A 17,351-nucleotide genomic window follows, 5' to 3' on the forward strand; every position below is an offset into this window, starting at 1 on the left:
AAAATTTTGAACACGTCACTTAGGATGAAGACCATAGTTCTTCTCCCCCTTATTATCTGAAACAAGGCATACACTTATCAATTCCATAAGAACTAACAGTGAAGTGGCAAAAAGGATTCCTTTGTACAAAGCTTCAGCTCCATAAACGTTGACGGTAGGTAGGGTAGCTCCACGAATGAGAATGAAAAAAGGGAATATATCTACATTCCCTATAGAGATAGAGGTAGGTAGGGTAGCTCGTATCATTTTTCTTATAACCCGGCACAATATTGTCAGTTTATGAAAGAGCGGTACTATGATCAACCCTATAGAGATAGAGAATTGTTTAAGCCACCATGCAACTTTATGTGGGTATAAGACAGCCATACATAACATGCATATTTCTAGTTTTCTATTTCTTTAACTTTTGCATGTATTGCTTATATTTTCATGTTTACTTTAATTTATAAATGATGTCAATCAATTTAGAATATAACTACATTTTTGTCTATCGGTACATAGATTAAGACCTTATACAAAGAAAACTTATTGTATGTACTTATTTTTTGTGATATTTTGATTTCTAATGTATTGATACCCTTTTTTTAAAGATCACTAAAGTTTAATTGAAAATTTAAACTAATTTCCCAATGTTCTCCCATATTTTCCAAAAACAATTATATATCAAGCAAACATTTAATGTTTCCCTTGCAATAACCAATATATTTCCATATCCCAAAAGTTTCATCTAACAGTGAAATGTTATAGACGCCATGGTGATGTTTATATGACATCCAACCTCTTCACAAGGCAAGTACATGGTTTTCCCTTCATCCTACATGACTTGAGCAGGTCCTGAGAAGATTTCAATGCTGTGCATCCTATCATGGTGCAGCCTAATTGAGTTTAGGAGGCTTGATTTCTAAGGTCAAGACTCATAATGATTTGTCCAACCCAGGGGATTTCAAAAATACATCATGATGGGCCCATATGTATTTATGTTCACAACTGCTGCCACTTGTGGGGGCAGAGGAAGCATATATGTAAAATGGGCCAAATCGCCCACAAGCAAATCCCCATAGCATTTACTCAGCAGAGACTGACCCTTAGTCCAACATTTTCACAGGACCAACCCAGGCCTGGGCTAACGTTCCACGTACAATGCTCCAATCTTCCCTTTGGCCAAGGCCAACCATCTATGAGCAGAACCCCTCCAGGACAGTCTGCCTTGTGGAGGTAGACGGGTTCCAGCTTCCCATTCCAAGAAATCAGAAATTTTCTTGAATAGACCAAAAGGAAACAGCAGCAAACATAATTTAAACCACCCCACATGCAGACCCAACATATTCGTATTCTTCGCTGAGCATCAGATGGAGACCAGCATGTACATGACCTGGCCCAAAATATCAGGCCATGGCTCAGCAGCTTACCAAACTTCTACCAACAGACCAAATCCATCAAGTACAGCCCACCAGATGAATGGGCTGACCAAATTGTTGAGCCATGTAGCCTGCGTGGTGGGTTGACCTTGTGCACCGAGTCAGTGTCCTGCATGTGCAAGATCAGCATGCGTGCCTAGAGTATTAAGTGTGCGTGGAGGGCGGAAGCGCTGCTGGCCTCAACTAAAACATAGGAGAAAAACAAGTTATTGGTGTGCCTTTATCCAGTCTAAATTTTATTTGTTCAAAGAAGAAAAAAAAAAAAGAAAGACGCCTTCGCTAATTGGAGAAACATAATTAACCCACCAATGGAAAATCAAAATTTACTACTCCCAATAAAAGTAAACAAAGAAGGAAGGAAGGAAACTTGTCCAGACACCAGGAACCTCATGAAATGGAAATGACAACAATACCCCTCTAATGTACAGGTCACCACTGTGCCGCAAGGGAGAGATATCGTCACTGCTTAGTGAGATTCCACCAGCACATATAATGGTTTGCCGTTTAACCTCCCACGACCCTGCAGCACATGCCACATCAATAGTAATTGCTAACATATGCCTACCAACCCTTTTCATCAGGTCTCTTATAACAAATAAATAAGAAAAAATAAAAAGAAAAGCAAAACAGGCAGCTTATAGAGGCAAGAGTAAGGGAAAACAAGGACGCTAGAACATGAGAGAAGATATAGCAATAGTGTAAGAATATCCAACTGATTATGACCAAGCTGAGCAAAGGATGGTACATTCACAAGTACATCTAGACTCCCCTCCGTCATCGAGGGATACTAGTTTTCGGGCCACATAGACTCTGCATGTTACATGGTTCAAAATCCCAAATTCAACTAATGTCTGGCCAAGTCAGATTACTCAGAACCTATCAAATAAGCAGCTAACAGTGTGTTGAAAATGGTATTTGGTTTTAGCCAACCTTTTTAATCAACAAAATAGTTGATTGGTCAATGATTCATTAAACTGAGCCTCTGCAAGTGTGTTGACTTGATCGCATCTTGCCAAGTCAGTCTACTCGAATTATGTCATTTTGGGGGACGGGTAGAGATCAAGCAATATCCAAGAGCCTCCAGCAGCAGCAAATAGAGCCATCCAACCACAGACCAGTTTGACTAAGCAGATTAAGACCAATCAAAATATGCAGGCTTGAGAGATCTAATTGGCCAAGTTCTTTTTATTTGTTCACTAGTTTTATGAACTGTGGCCCACCTTATCAGTGGACCGAGCTTATATCTGGCCCAGGCATATACACAATGGGGGCTGCTACATGGATGATTTGGATTACATTAACAATTATGGTGGCATGTAGATAGGCTGGCTTATACAGAGAGTAGCCAGCCTAGGACTACAGAGTCGATGATTTGCAAGCCATATATTATTGTTCTTGACATAGCCTGGTCCAGCAACCCTTTAAGAGTAGTAGGGAACCTCTAATCCCAACTGCTTGCATGATGGAAATGGTATAGTCAACACCAGCTTACATTTATGAGGTTCCTGGAGGAAAACGGTGATTTGTTCTCTGTATACCAGTTTTCCTGAGTTGATTCCTATTTTCTAGCAAGGTTGTGATAGTTGTGACTCTAACCAGCATGACCCAGTGTGGCTTCAATGGCTTCGAGGGTTCTGATCCTCATTTGATTTACCATTGTAATTGTTTTGTGAAGTAAGACATAAAGGGTGCATGGGAACTATCATCCTAATAACTTGCATGCTTGGAGTGACAAAGAACTTGCATAGGCTCGACCATGTTTCAAGCACTGATTTTTGCGAATGTCGATGGTACTGACCCAACTGATCACCTTGCCTGCTTCTTTAGAATCTGTGCTATGACTCGATGTAGCATCGGTGCATTGTGACATGGTTAGCTTCATCTCAATTATCCCATCCTAGCTATTTCGGACAAGACTTTATATATCCTCATTAACAATTGAAACAGGACCCATTCTCAAATATCAACAAATAACTCATTGTATAATCATTAGTCACCCAGGGCATACAAAGGTGAGACATGCCTCCCCTTCAAGGAACCAAATGTTAGCTTAGAATCAGATGAATATAGCATCACTGATTTGCAATATCTTTTCATGTTCCACAACTAATCAGGGTGGGGTGCTTTGGATGTGTAAATATGTTCTCACGTATGACCCATTTGGACATGCGAATATGGTATGACCTTGCTAATTCATGCATGACCAATGGGACGCTAGCTTGACTCAGGCTGGTGAGAGATGTTCCATGGAGAAAACTGTTAGATTAGCTTGATGGATTTTGTTTATGAACGACTACTTAGTTCAATGTCATATACTTTGCTTTTCATTATTAATTGTGTTCGGAAATCATGCATTAAATGTGTTTAGTGGACTATGGGGCCTCCTTATGAAATCTCTATTTTGGGTCTGTGGAAAGGTATTAAAAGACAGTTATGTAACTGCCACAACATAACAGTAATGGTGGTGCCCTCGATGCAAAACGAGGTCATAACACCTGATTTGAAGAAAAATAAAATGTCCTGTAACGGACCTGTAATGGCCATTATGGGCTTGTAATGACTGGTACAGGGCCATAACGGACTGATACGGGCCCATAACAGGCTGTTATGGAGCCGATACATTTTTTTCCTTGAAAAAAAAATAAATTCAACTGTTACAGGGCTGTAACAACCATTCTTGGCCCATATTGTAACGGCCATAAGGTTGCCCATTACATTACTGTTACCATTATTGAATACCTTGGTCTACGGGGACAGAATTGAACAAGAACCATCATAACTAAGGGAGAGTTGTGACACCACGGTGCTTGAGTACCTTAAATTCCATAACCACTATGGGAGAGTTGGATGACCAGGGATATCCTGTGTGATGAGGAACTGAGTTGGGATAGATTAATCTCCATATGCTCCTCACCACAGGACTGAGGGTGTTCACTTGTTTGCAAGTACTTGTATTGGACTCAATTGGACATTTACATTGGAGGATCTTAGTTAAAGTGTTTTTATCACACTTGGTAGACATCGAAAGTTCCGAACTAACTTGCATATTACTATAAAATATCAATTATTTCCTTTTACATCATTAGTGATGAAGTTGAAAGAACCTATTTACATCATTACGGATAAAAAAAACATCATTATGGATAAAATTGTAAGGCAAAGCACTTTAGACATTATCATCGTAACGAAATCATCGTTTCTCAATTATGCTTGCTATTTGTTGGTTTTGCTTATACCAAATCAGTTTCCCCACTGATTTATAGAAACAATTTACTGGTAAGTTCTATCTGCATCATTGATTATCAAATTGTATATTTTCCCCTATTTCTAAATAATTAAAAAAAAAAATTCTAAATAACATTTATTTGGGAATGAAATCCTTTCAATGTCCATAATTAAATGCTCTTCACTATTTTTGTACAGGTTTTCTGTTCGACAAGAACCAATATACAGTAGGCTTATTAACTGAACTAGCAAGGCCAAGACGAAAAGACAAAGTTAGAGATTGCTATAAGGAGCTATTATATACAATAACCAGGCTGAAAGTTTGTGCTGTATCATTCATGTTTTCAGATTAAAGGAGCGTCCATCCTTCAGTGATCCGGACTACTGATATCGTGGACCTATGCACCAAAGGCTCCACAATGCAAAAATACTGTCGCGTCCATAGCCTACCTACGAAGAGGCAGCTCAGAAAGAAAATGCACCGGTGGTTAGCATTCAACCACAAGCGGGTTAAATACTCTATAGCTAGGATCTTCTATCCCAAGAGACTTTTGGTGCATGGACCATCAGCCATCTATGATGAGGCCCACTACTGACTACACAGATGGTTGGCCCATTGTAGAATGGTGCCCACCTGTAGATAAAAGAATACCTCGAAGGAACTGTGCAAACTCTCAGTCTGAGCACTGTCTAATAACTCCACTAAAGGTACACTGCAGAGGGTAATCTACAGCTCAAAAAGACAGCATATGTATAATATGATCAAGCATGCCAGATCAAATGACCAATACATGCACCACAAGCAGGTGGAAGTAAAAAAATTAATGATCATTTGAATTTTATTATTTCAACTACACAGGGAAGATATCAGAGGAATATCAATGAACAACAATCATAAAGCGCATTAAATAAAAAAAGGATCAACAAATACAACATGCACCTTGAGTTCAGGTAGTTCGATGACACAAGCACACTCAACCACTTCAGCCCCAACACGCTCTAAAATCGCAAAATAAATCAATTCCATCAGTACAATTAAATAGGAGACAAACTAAATTAACAGAGATCTTGCTTTTTCTTTCTTTCTTTGGTTTTTTTTTTTTTTGGAACTTTAATTTGCAAAACCCAAAATAATCTCATAAAAAGGATAATTTATGAACTTCAGGATTTTTTTTTTTAATAGGAAACGCATTGATCTTGCAAGCATGGCTAAAAGACTCGGCCAACTGTACTGACTAGTCCAGTCTTGAGTTGAGTCGTGGCTAGTCGAGGGCGAATTGTCGAATCAGAACTTGCCCAGGTTGAGGGTGAATTGGCACATGGCCAAGTCAAGGGCGACTCATTTGGGTGACTTGTCGTGTTGAACCAGATCAGGTCCAACTGAGCTCGTGTCGACTCAGACGAAGTGCACAGGACTTTTCAGGGTCCTAAAACCATGCTTGTAAATGGAAAGTGAGATAACTTGTAACTCCGTCAAAAATGGTGTTTGAAACTAGGAAGCAAGCAATCAATGTGACACAGTCAAGTTGCCGTTTTCTTGGGAGCAGCTATCTTAGCTCTTCCTCAATCAGTACTCATACAATTTTGATATGGAGGCCAAAAGAGAAGACCTACTGGCCTTGAATAAAAGGAGCAATGCTTTAGCTAGAATATCAGAAGGTGGAGCCATGGCAACCGAAATTCGAGATAAGACTGGGAAGAAAAAATGAATTTGGTGGTCTAAACATCTCACCCTAACATTGTCAACTACTTTAACCCATTCTCAGCCTAACTTCCGAGCTGTCATAACAACGGCGTCTCCAGTTGAGAACCTCATCGAGGCAGGATAAAAAAAACCTCGCGCCCCTCCATGGCAGGCAAGGCGGAACAAGATGAATAAAGGAAAAGAGGAATGCAAGGTTAGCGACAGTGGATCATTTTTTAGGTCCAGTGGATGTTAATGCTATCACACAATCACCATTTCAAAATCAGGGGCCATCAACGTCTTCACAATCCCCGGATCTGCATCGATGAGATGCTGCACAACAAGTTTCACAACCTTCAGGGAATCAGGCTACAATGGCAAGACAGCATAGACCTATCCCAGAGCCCAAAAGGCCTTTTACACCTTTGGCACTACCCTATCTTGTGAACTGTTCAGAAAGTTTGGCGCCCTAATTTGGTATCCTCATTTGTACTCAACTGGATTCAAGTGCCTACATGTGGTTGCATTTTGCCAGAAGTCAATTTCTTATGAGTACTTGATCTCACCTTTCAGTTTCTTGTGAGCAAGTTGCACCATGTAATATAAGCCAGATGTCAATTCGTTCATGAGACTTGTGAAGCTCTACTAGTACTCAATTGTGTGCTTACACGATAAAATAAGGTTGTAGGGAAAAATAATCTCTTTTATCAATTTTATGATGACTAGATTTTTTTAGATAAGTGTTTATTGTGTAAAATTTTCTATGCGGAGTAACCTTGTCATTGGCAACAAAATAATGAATTCACTATGGTCATGCACAAAGCATAAATTCCAAATTGACTTGCCAAGTAAATTTATTGCTGCACAAAGAGTTCCACCAGTAGCTATCAAATCATCAACTACCAAAGCACGATCTGCATGTTCAACTGCTCCAATGTGCATTTCGAGACAGTCACTTCCATATTCTAGGTCATATTCTTCTGAAATTACTTCACCTGAAAGTTTGGCGAGAATGGAATGGAACAAACAATAGGATCAAGGTTATGCTGAATAAACCACTCAATGATAATATTAAAAGAATCATGAAATACACTAAATAGAATTACAGGCCAGAGACTCTACGGATCCTTATACAATAAGCTTATTCTGCAAGTGATTCACCTGAATGTCAAAAGTAGAATAAGCTTATTCTACAAGTGATTCACCTTGCCCATTCACCTTCTCACCTACTTATTCGCTTGCTAATACTGGGGCCCATTGTGTTGTATGGATTCCGTTCAAGCAGTGCATTAATTGCAACCCACCATGATGATGGGATGCTCCAAAAACCAGGCTTATCCAATCATTAGGTGGGTCATGCCAAAGAAAACAAGTGACAACCACCAAAAAACCTCCTCGTGAGGTGGCCCACATGATAGTTGGATCAGCCTGATTTTTGAGGCATTCAACTTTCATAGTGGGGCGACCATCCTGGACAGGTTGGATGCTATACATACACCATAGTGAGTGTACGCGCAACCCTTGTGGAATAAACTTTATTCTACAAGGACTTGCGGAGGAACCAGCCTAATAGAGTCACACCAATTACCGACAGCAACACAATATTTTAAATTGGAAAAGAGCAGAAGAAATCATTACAAATTTGTACAGTTGAATGCTTAAAACAACAGTGGAAGATATCATACTTCACTAGGTACCTTCCCCAATGAATCATATATCAACTTGAGTGAAATGGCCACACTCATACAACAAGGTCAGCTACTGTCCCATTTATAATCCAATCTTGAAATTTAGGCCTGGGCCAAGTCCATATTCTCAAAGCTAAGACCCAAGCATGGCTCATGATGGCTCAGCTCATGCAGGGAACCTACAAGGCCAGCATCAATTATGCTTTTGAAATTGAAGGCTGACCCTAATCAGCTGATCTAGAGTTCAGTCCAAAGCCCAGCTCATGGTGGTCACACACAGAGCCTGTACAACATGAGGTGGGAACACCTAGATTGAACCAAGAGGTAGAAGGCTAAGACCCAAGACTGCTCATGATGGCTCAGCTCAGGCAGGGAACCGATAGGGCCAGCATCAATCATACAATTGAAATTCAGGTCTGGCCCAAGTCAGCTGATCTAGAGCTCATACCAAAGCCTAGCTCATGGTGGTCAGCTGTAGAAGCCTGCCAGGGCAGCAGCACCCATTGCCATCCCTACTTGGTAGAATTGACTTGCATGTTTCAGTGCATGAACCAGCACATCACATATCATAACGTCCTTGCAACCTAGCAGTAGCAAAACACTAGTTATTTCTGGACACATACAACCCAAAGAGCTAGGACCCTTCACATTTTCAATTAACTTTCTAGTTTTCAAAAAAGTAATATACCGCTGAGCTGTTACGCAGCTTAAGCTGAGTAAAAATCAAGGGTAATGAACACAATGCAGTGCCTGCTGCTAGGGCCCGTTTTGCATTGCTTGTGGAAAGAGCAGAATTGATTATCAAGAATTGCTTAATCGTTGTCATCTTAGCCTTATTCCATCAATGCGGGGTTGGCCTTTAAATGGTAGACGGGCGAAATTTAAATCGTTGTCATCTCTCTCTCTCTCTCTCTCTCTCTCTCTCTCTCTCTCTCTCTCTCTCTCTCTCTCTCTCTCTCTATATATATATATATATATATATATATATATATATATATATATATATAACTCTCTCCAAAAATTGCATTTCAGTAAGGTTTTTGCCCCATCGCATTAAGCTAACAGTCATCGTCTAAAAACCACACCTCATTTTCTTAAAAATTTTCTCAATGGGCCATCCACAACAAGTCATGCTGACTCAAAAGGATACAATGAGAGAATGGCATCCATACTCAGGGAGGCTTCCACTCTACAGGTGGCACATGTGCACACCTATTAAAGCTTTTTAAAATACTGGCCACAGTAGATGCGTAATAACTGCTAATAAAAAAAAAACACCGTAAACTCTTAATAAAATCGTCAACTTCAAAAATAAAAATAAAAAACCACCCTAAAAGGTCACCATGGACAGCCAATTAGCAGCCAACAAATGACCAGCAAAAAGTAGTCAATGATCCAAAATTGACAAATAAGTATGACTAGAGGTTAGATTGTCTAATCAATATAATTGGATTTAAGTGATCCTGACCACTAAGATTGCTACTCGAGACAATATATTTTTGGATCCTACTTTACTCCATGTGGCATTTTCATATGCGTGTGAAATCTATGCCCTTCATTAGTCTGTTCCACTCTGTCAGTTCCATCCAAGGTATTCAGTAACAGTAATGGAGGCAGTAATGGCCACCGCCATTACCATTACAATACAGGACATAACAGACTTATGGCCCTTTTCTTGGGAAAACCAAAAACAAAATCAGCCCATAGCAGGCCATAAACAGCCCTGTCATGTGTAAAGGTGTCCACTGTTACTGTTACATGATAGCTGCTACAGCTGTTACATAACCATTTTTGCACAATATGGTTCCATCACCTGAAAATCGGGTGGCCTGGTCATCACTTGGAACTTAGGACAACTCTATAGGTTGGATGTGGACCATAGGCCAGGTACCTTCTCACTGTTTTTTTTTTTTTTTTTTTTTTTACTTTGCACGCATGTGGCTCACCTAAAGACTAGACTAACAGATTTTTGGAACATGGTCATCTGATGAATGATGAGGATTTTGCACATGTGAGACAGATGAGGCCTGTGAGAGAGTAGGTTCCAAAATCCTACTATCAAAGAGGCATCACTCTTTTCATCACCAAGACACCATTTTCTTTCTTAACGTCATGTGGAATCTCTGGAGAGAGTAGGTTCCAGAATTCTACTCTTAGGAGAGCCATCAAACTTTTCACTACCAAGAAGGCATTTGCTGATTTAAACATCATATGGACCATGTAACAAAGCTACAATATCAACTTAGATAATGTATGGGATAAGCAAGTGCATTTTTTTCCATTGGGGTGAATTGACCAAAGTATCCTTGAGAATAGGAGTGTGAAGGTACCATACTAGTTACTTCATGCTATATTTGAATGAAATGATGGATCCACCTAAGAAACACCAGGGATCAACATGTGTGCTGCTAAAAGTAGAATATATTGACTGACATGTCTGCTTAATCCAATTTTGTGGACGGCACAAAATGAATGTTGAGGCTACATTTTGGACAGTTTGTATTGGGGTACATATACATTGTGTTTAGAAAGTGCATATGCGTACTAATAATCATACTTTGCCAACATAAAATGACTCCCTCTTAAGTATAGAACTTCTCTGGAATGAGGTAAGCGTTGGGAAATGAAACAACCCTGGGTGTTCAGGAAAGAAGCACCTATAGGGCTTCATTTTCAGTAGATCCCTGGGTGTTCAGGAAAGAAGCACCTATAGGGTTTCATTTTCAGTAGATGTTCCTTAGTTGAGTGTGGAATTGTTTTTAAATAATAAATTAAGTGTTAAGTATCAGACGTGTACAACCTTAATACATATTTTACGAGAAATATTAGAGAAAGTTTTAAGTTAAAATAGTGAATTGACAATCTGAGAAAATTATGGTGAAACAAGCACACAATGAAAGAGCGAGTGGTTGAATTGGAATGAGCTATTGTCAAAATCAGAAGCCCAAGGACCAAGAACATGGTTCAATTTAAACTTAATTATGAAAAGTACAACAAAAAAAGAGGAAGAAACACACAAAAAATAAACAAATAAATGAAAATCAACAATTACCAACATGTAGAAGATATTTACAAAAAGCAAACATAAAACCTCTAAGCATTGCCTCAACTAATTTTGGTAGCAAATGCAAAACCAATGCCACATACAGCAGCAACTCAAATTGGATTCAAATACAGATTGGCATCAAACAATACATGATAATCAACGAATCACATAGCACAAACTATTGAAGCTAAGATCAATCACAAATCAACCAAAAGAAATCCTGCTCAGACCAAAAGGGGGTAGTTCTCGAGGGGATCACTCAAGGAAGATTCCAGAATTCCTATGTGGTAAACTAAATTAACAGGTGAATTTCTTGCTCCCAGATCATCACATCACATGCCAAAGATCCTGGCTGCTTGTGAAAAAAAAAAAAAAAAAGATATAAAATTCATCTTTCCAACATAAACAAGTAACAAAATTCAAATCAAAAGCAAGTTTGTTGCAAGACCACTTTCAAAGTACAACAATATTTAATGAGTACACTTCCAACAAATATTCCAATCACTAAACAAATTTGTAGAAGAGATTGGTGAATAATACCTGGCAATTTTCTTGGTTTTCTCAATGGAACAAACTTTGCACCAATCGCTAACGCAATTGGCGGACCAAATATAAAGCCCCTAGCCTCAACTCCTATAAGCATACCAAATTCAATATCAAATCCATTGAATTAAGCGCCTTCATAAGTATAAGCATAAAAAGGGACCAACAAACAACAACAAAAAATATTGCATTGATAAGAAAATTCATGTTAAATTTAAAAAAGAAAAAAAGAACATTGCACATATAATGCTAGCTAATTAATAGAAACAGAACAATTACATGTTCAAAAAAAAAAAAAGTGCATACAAGATAATTGTCAATGTGATCTACCTTCAGATCCATGTAGAAGTGCAACAAACAAAACATCCCATTATAATCTTATCATGCGTCTCCAAGAATGTATTATGGGGCACTAGGTGATCTAAACTACTGATTTGGCGGAACAGCTTCCAGACTGCTGATTTGGTGGAACAGCACAGTGGATAGGAAGATGAAAATTATTAGACTCCATAATTTAAAAACCTGCTAACAGCTCAACTGATTGCAGGAAATTTTACAAGAAAAAGTAATACTTAGCTAAAAATCCAAAACAGGAGAAAGTCATTAACTAAATAGCTCCCTTATATATGCATTGACGGATTGGGTAGTTCCTTAGATATGAATTATGACTCACCTTAAAATTTCACCACCTATAGAAAAAAAAAATCTTTCTATAGAGGCATGATTTATAGAAAGAAATAAGGATGTGCTCCAAAGTCCAAATCCAGAGAAATGAACAGGCTTGTCAAGTATTCCACAGAAAATCCAATTAAAATAAGGAAAGGATTGAACCAGTGGACTAGCACCAATCCCCAAATAAGATCATGTTAATGGTGAATGGGATGCTTGTTGGATATGTTGTAACCTCAATTCAAGGTTCTTTATTTTCAAACTCAAAATGGTTTTTATATTTAGAAGCTTTTCGTCCCTTATAGATGTAATTTACAGTTTTGGGGTTATCCAAAGGCATGATCATGAAGAAACCATCTTTGGGAAGAATCATCCATGTTCCCAAGGTGGATTCTCACGTAGTAGCCAAGTCATAAAAGAAAATAAAAAAGTTGCAGCTTAACCAACTTAACCTCAAAAGTAATATTCCAAACACATTTTTTTAAGATAATATTCCAAATGAGTTCCATGTTACCCCACCATAACCTTTTCTATCTGATAGTATGAAACAGAGTAATCTTTCAAGTTTGTCTGGTGATAAAATCCCCTTAAAATTTTTTCATGTGATCATCGAAAGAGGAATTCAATCTCCAATTCTCCATCCTCCATGGCAATGCACAGAAGGTTCGTGCAAAATAGCAGGCATGGATGCATCTAGAACACCAACCGCTCAAAAGCAAAGATCGCACTCATATACGAACCGCTATATTCAATTTTGGCGGTCTACAAATCAACGCAATCTATCAGGGTCTGAAAACTAACGCAGAAATATGCCTTAGATCAATTATGCAAAAGAAAAAGAAAATAGCATGAATGATATCTTGACTTAAGAGGGCGATCAATTGAAATGATGGAATATCTTTCAAAGATTTTGCATTAGATGGGGACACAAAATCCTCACCCACCATCACTACAAACAGATTCCAATTAAACGTCGTGCGATAAGGACTTGTTAAAATTCAAAGCTCGTACTCGATAACGCCCCCATGAAACGACAGATTTAGTCAAATGCGATGACATGATACTCATGCTAATGTTAGTGCTAACCGCTGCAAAATCTATTTGGAGAGAAACCCAGAAACTTCTACTATGCAATTGATTAAAAGGGTCTAACACCGTGTTCATAAACAAACATTTTCTTGAAGAGGACCCACAGTACAGGAAAAAGCAGAGACTAATAAATAAAATTAAATTTTAAAAAAAAAAAAAAAAACAAAAACAAATTTCGTTTTGGATTTTACTTTAACCACCGTATATACTGACGGATCGATGTCTGAGGAGTTGGAAAAAAAAATGCAACTAGACTTCAACTGCATCAATTCACATAACGATAACACGAGTACAGACACAAAATCGAAGGTAAAGGACGATATAAGAAGAGAATGCCCTTTACCTGCCACCACTGTGATGTTCTTCCCCTTGTATCTCTCGACGAACATATCTACGGTGTTCTTGAAAGCTTTAGGATCGAGAAGCAGAGTCGTGATGTCTTGAAACATGATCCCTGAAATCGCCACCGTTAAATAACTAATCAGAGACATGAAAACACGGTAAAAATCCAATATTTGAAAGAAAATTTAGAGAAGAGAAACCGATAGCACCCGGCATAAAAGATGAAAACAAGCAAAAAAAAAAAAAAAAAAAAAAAAAAAAGAATTTCAGATTCTAGTGCTATAATTCGAATGCTGATCAGCCAAACACTGAATAACATCACGAGAAAAGTAAACAAATAAAAATCGTTTGATGAAATTCTAGAAAAATGAGTAATAAAGAGCTCTAAACAGCGAATGAAAGGCAATTGGTGTTGACGAAGGCAGCCATTTTAAGAACGGAAGATAAGAATCAAACAAAAGCCAGAGAGATGAAATGGAGGAAGAATGCATGGATAGAACCTGGCTTGGGAAAATTGGGGACAACACGAATGGAAGTAGCGATTCCATGGATGCGAGGATCTTCGCCCTTAGAAGCCGACATTGTAGGAGAAAATGAAACTGAAGAAAATCTCTCTACTTCACAATCTCTCACACAAACTCTCTTTAGGGCTGTGAAGCTGTGGGGTGCTGTGGAAGAGAAAAAGTGGAAAGAAAAACGACGAGAGAGTGAGAGGGAAGGAAGAGAAGGGTTATTTATAGGGTGAGTTTGGTGAGGTGGTCTGCACGAGGACGAGAGAAAATCGCCTCGAGAAGTAAAGAAGATCGTCCTTCCGTGGCCCTCTAACCCACGCATGGTTAAAATCCTCGCCTCTTTACACTACTTACAGAAGAGTTCACGGGACGAGACGAGAGCGAGAGAGAGACCGGCGCCTCGTATTTGGCTGCAGCTAAAAGGATCCTATGCAAACAGTTGTATCGTAGTTTTATAAAACAGCGGGTTTTTCTAGACAGATGGGACTGTAAAAAAATTTATCTGGACTGTTGATTCAGTCTAGAGTGATTTTTTATGGGGAAGATGAAAGAATCATATTAATCAGAAGTTTATGACCATCCGATTTTAGCATGCAATAATGGACGAGAGAGATGGAGAAGTTGCTGCGTGCCGGTCGTTCGCTTCAGACGCGCGAGTGAGAATACTAAAATGTGGCACCTGAGGATAGACGAGACTTGTTCTTGTTTGGAAATCCCTAGTATATCCATTTTCGGATTAGTTGCGACCTCCAGGTGGGTGCGACACTGACCATGAGGCCCACCTCGGTCGATGTATGCATTGTATATCCATGCCGTCCATCCGATTTTTCAGATTACTTTAAGGGATGGTCAGAAAAATGAAGCAGATATAAATCTGAGGTGTACCACACCAAAGGAAACAGTGTTCATTGAAAGTTCACCATTAAAAACCTCCTAAGGTCCATCGTCATGTTTATTTCCTATGACTTAGATGAAGGGAAAGCACAAATAACAGCTTGATCCAAAACTTTGGCATCTCTAAGAAGCTTTAATGTTGATAATTCAATCCCTAATGTGTGGTTCATCTGAGCTCTGTATCTATTTGATTTTTCGTACCGTGTCTTAAAATTATCCAGCAAAATGAATGGACGGGATGGATATACAGGCCCAAAATTAAATTGTACACGTGGCAAATATTAACTCTTAAACCGATTAAACTGTGTAAATCTACTGTTTCTATGTCAACGGCCCAAAATCAAATCTACTATTTCTAATGTACAGTTGGAAGCTACAGCCGCATGATGTATGTGTTTTAGATCCGTGCCGTCTATCAGTGTTACCGGATCATTTTAGACAATGAACCCAAAAACAAAGTATATTCAAAGTTCAAGTGGACCACAAAAATTGATAGGCCATCATAATATATAATTACAATCTAACTTATTGATAAGATCACAGAGGCCTGGATGGATGAAAGGAAAACATAAATATCAGTTTGATCCAAGACTTTTGAAGATTGTCTAATGGATCTGATTTTGGGTCTATGTGGACCCATCTACCATTGGGCCTACTGATTAGGCTCTGATGTGCATATGGCTGCGTGTGCATGACCGTGTGGCAGTATAATGCTCATTGCATTATATGCATGCACAGCGAAATTGTATACCTGGCGTGAATGTATCTAGTCGCTCTTATTAAATAACCCTCTGCATCTAAACCATGCTTATCTATGTCTATACACTTAATTGGAAAAAGGTATTATAAGGTTGACCTCATGGGGAGCTTCCCATGTGGTTGAGCTCTGTGGGCCCCACCGTGATGTGTATGAGATATCCACCTCATCAATTAGATACACCTTTCATGGTGGGCTATGGGTCTAAAATATAAGGTCAATTAATGAGTTAGGTGGGCCACACCATGGAGAAAAGTTGAGAGTAGATATCCAATCATTGAAATCTTTATTATCGTTTGTAAGGCTCATTGAGATGTGTTTAAGACATCCAGCCCATCCATTGTGTGTGTTGAATGAGGGGCTGCGTTGCATTTCAGACATCAAAAACATTAGATGAGCCCCACCAAGTGGTTTTAAATGTTTTAGGCAAAATTTCATATGATTGAAGATGGTATGGTTCACTTGAGTTTCAGATATGACTGATTTTTGAGATATACCATATCATAGAGGGGACTGACCAAATACATGGTGTGGATGTCCGACCTACATCATGGTGGGGACCACATAACTCAACCTCATGGAAAGCTCCCATGAGGTCAACCTCATACCACCATTTCCTTAAGACAGGGGCATGCTTCAGTCACTCTTTCATCTCATGCATCACCTCGAAAATACCCCACACCCTCCAAAATTAACTCATCAAAAACCCAATGGGCCATGTCACATTGAACATGTTGAGAAGAAACACCAGCCGTTCGTTGGAGTGATTTTGTAAATAGAATTCAGTCCATTCAGATCGTTTGTCCAGGCCATACAAGGGGTCAGGCCAAAAATCATACTATTTTACGACTCAGATGTGTCCTTGTAAAATTTAATGATGGAAGGTCCCTCTCTTCTTGTTTCCTGTTATGTGGCCAACTTGAGTTTTGATTCTGGCAGAATATTGGATCCTGTGTCTTTTTTTGTGGTATGCAATCCATGGACGAGTTTGATAGTATGGAAGCATCACGTGGGCAACTCGTATGACTGATGGAACTATATAGTTATAGTTTTATAGAGGTACCAAGTACCATTGCAATGGTACTAGTATCATTTCCATGCATTCCTGTGCGCTGCGTAAGCACCTTTGGACATTTTGGCTCTTGTAATTAATTCTCTCTTCTTATTTTTTATTTTTTTTTTATACACACGCACACACACCCCACACACTCGAGCTGGTGGAATTTCACCACCTATGGCTCTTGTAATTAATTCTCGTGGGAGCATAATCTACTCTTATAAATAATAATAAAAACATTGGAAAACATTTTAAATAAAATAAAAGATTTTAGCAACTAAAAATGTAGCTATTGATTGAACGGTTCAAATATCACACGCAAAAGAGCTTGCAAAAGCTTAAATTTTACAAAAAATATTTATATTATTTAATACGGGTAGCCGACAACAAAAATTGTGTGGATCTCATTATTATAATGAAATCTTCT

The 17,351-nt window shown here is 38.7% G+C and overlaps 1 protein-coding gene across 2 annotated transcripts; it reads right to left on the bottom strand.

Moving 5' to 3' along the window:
* Positions 1-1,715: 1,715 nt before the first annotated feature.
* On the bottom strand, positions 1,716-14,615 carry LOC131248334 (adenine phosphoribosyltransferase 3-like). Of its 2 annotated transcripts, XM_058248583.1 has the most exons (6): positions 14,205-14,614; positions 13,706-13,816; positions 11,602-11,694; positions 7,173-7,322; positions 5,584-5,642; positions 1,716-1,938 (listed from the first exon to the last, which is right to left on the bottom strand). In XM_058248583.1, the coding sequence occupies exons 1-6, from the start codon at positions 14,536-14,538 to the stop codon at positions 1,885-1,887; spliced, it is 801 nt and encodes a 266-aa protein (XP_058104566.1). In that variant the 5' UTR covers positions 14,539-14,614; the 3' UTR covers positions 1,716-1,884. The 2 variants fall into 2 exon arrangements, with proteins under 2 accessions (XP_058104566.1, XP_058104565.1); XM_058248582.1 differs by lacking the exon at positions 5,584-5,642 and having other exon boundaries at positions 14,205-14,615.
* Positions 14,616-17,351: the final 2,736 nt, after the last annotated feature.

This window comes from Magnolia sinica, chromosome 6 (genome assembly GCF_029962835.1).
Source record: "Magnolia sinica isolate HGM2019 chromosome 6, MsV1, whole genome shotgun sequence".
In the NCBI taxonomy this organism is placed as follows: Eukaryota; Viridiplantae; Streptophyta; class Magnoliopsida; order Magnoliales; family Magnoliaceae; genus Magnolia; species Magnolia sinica.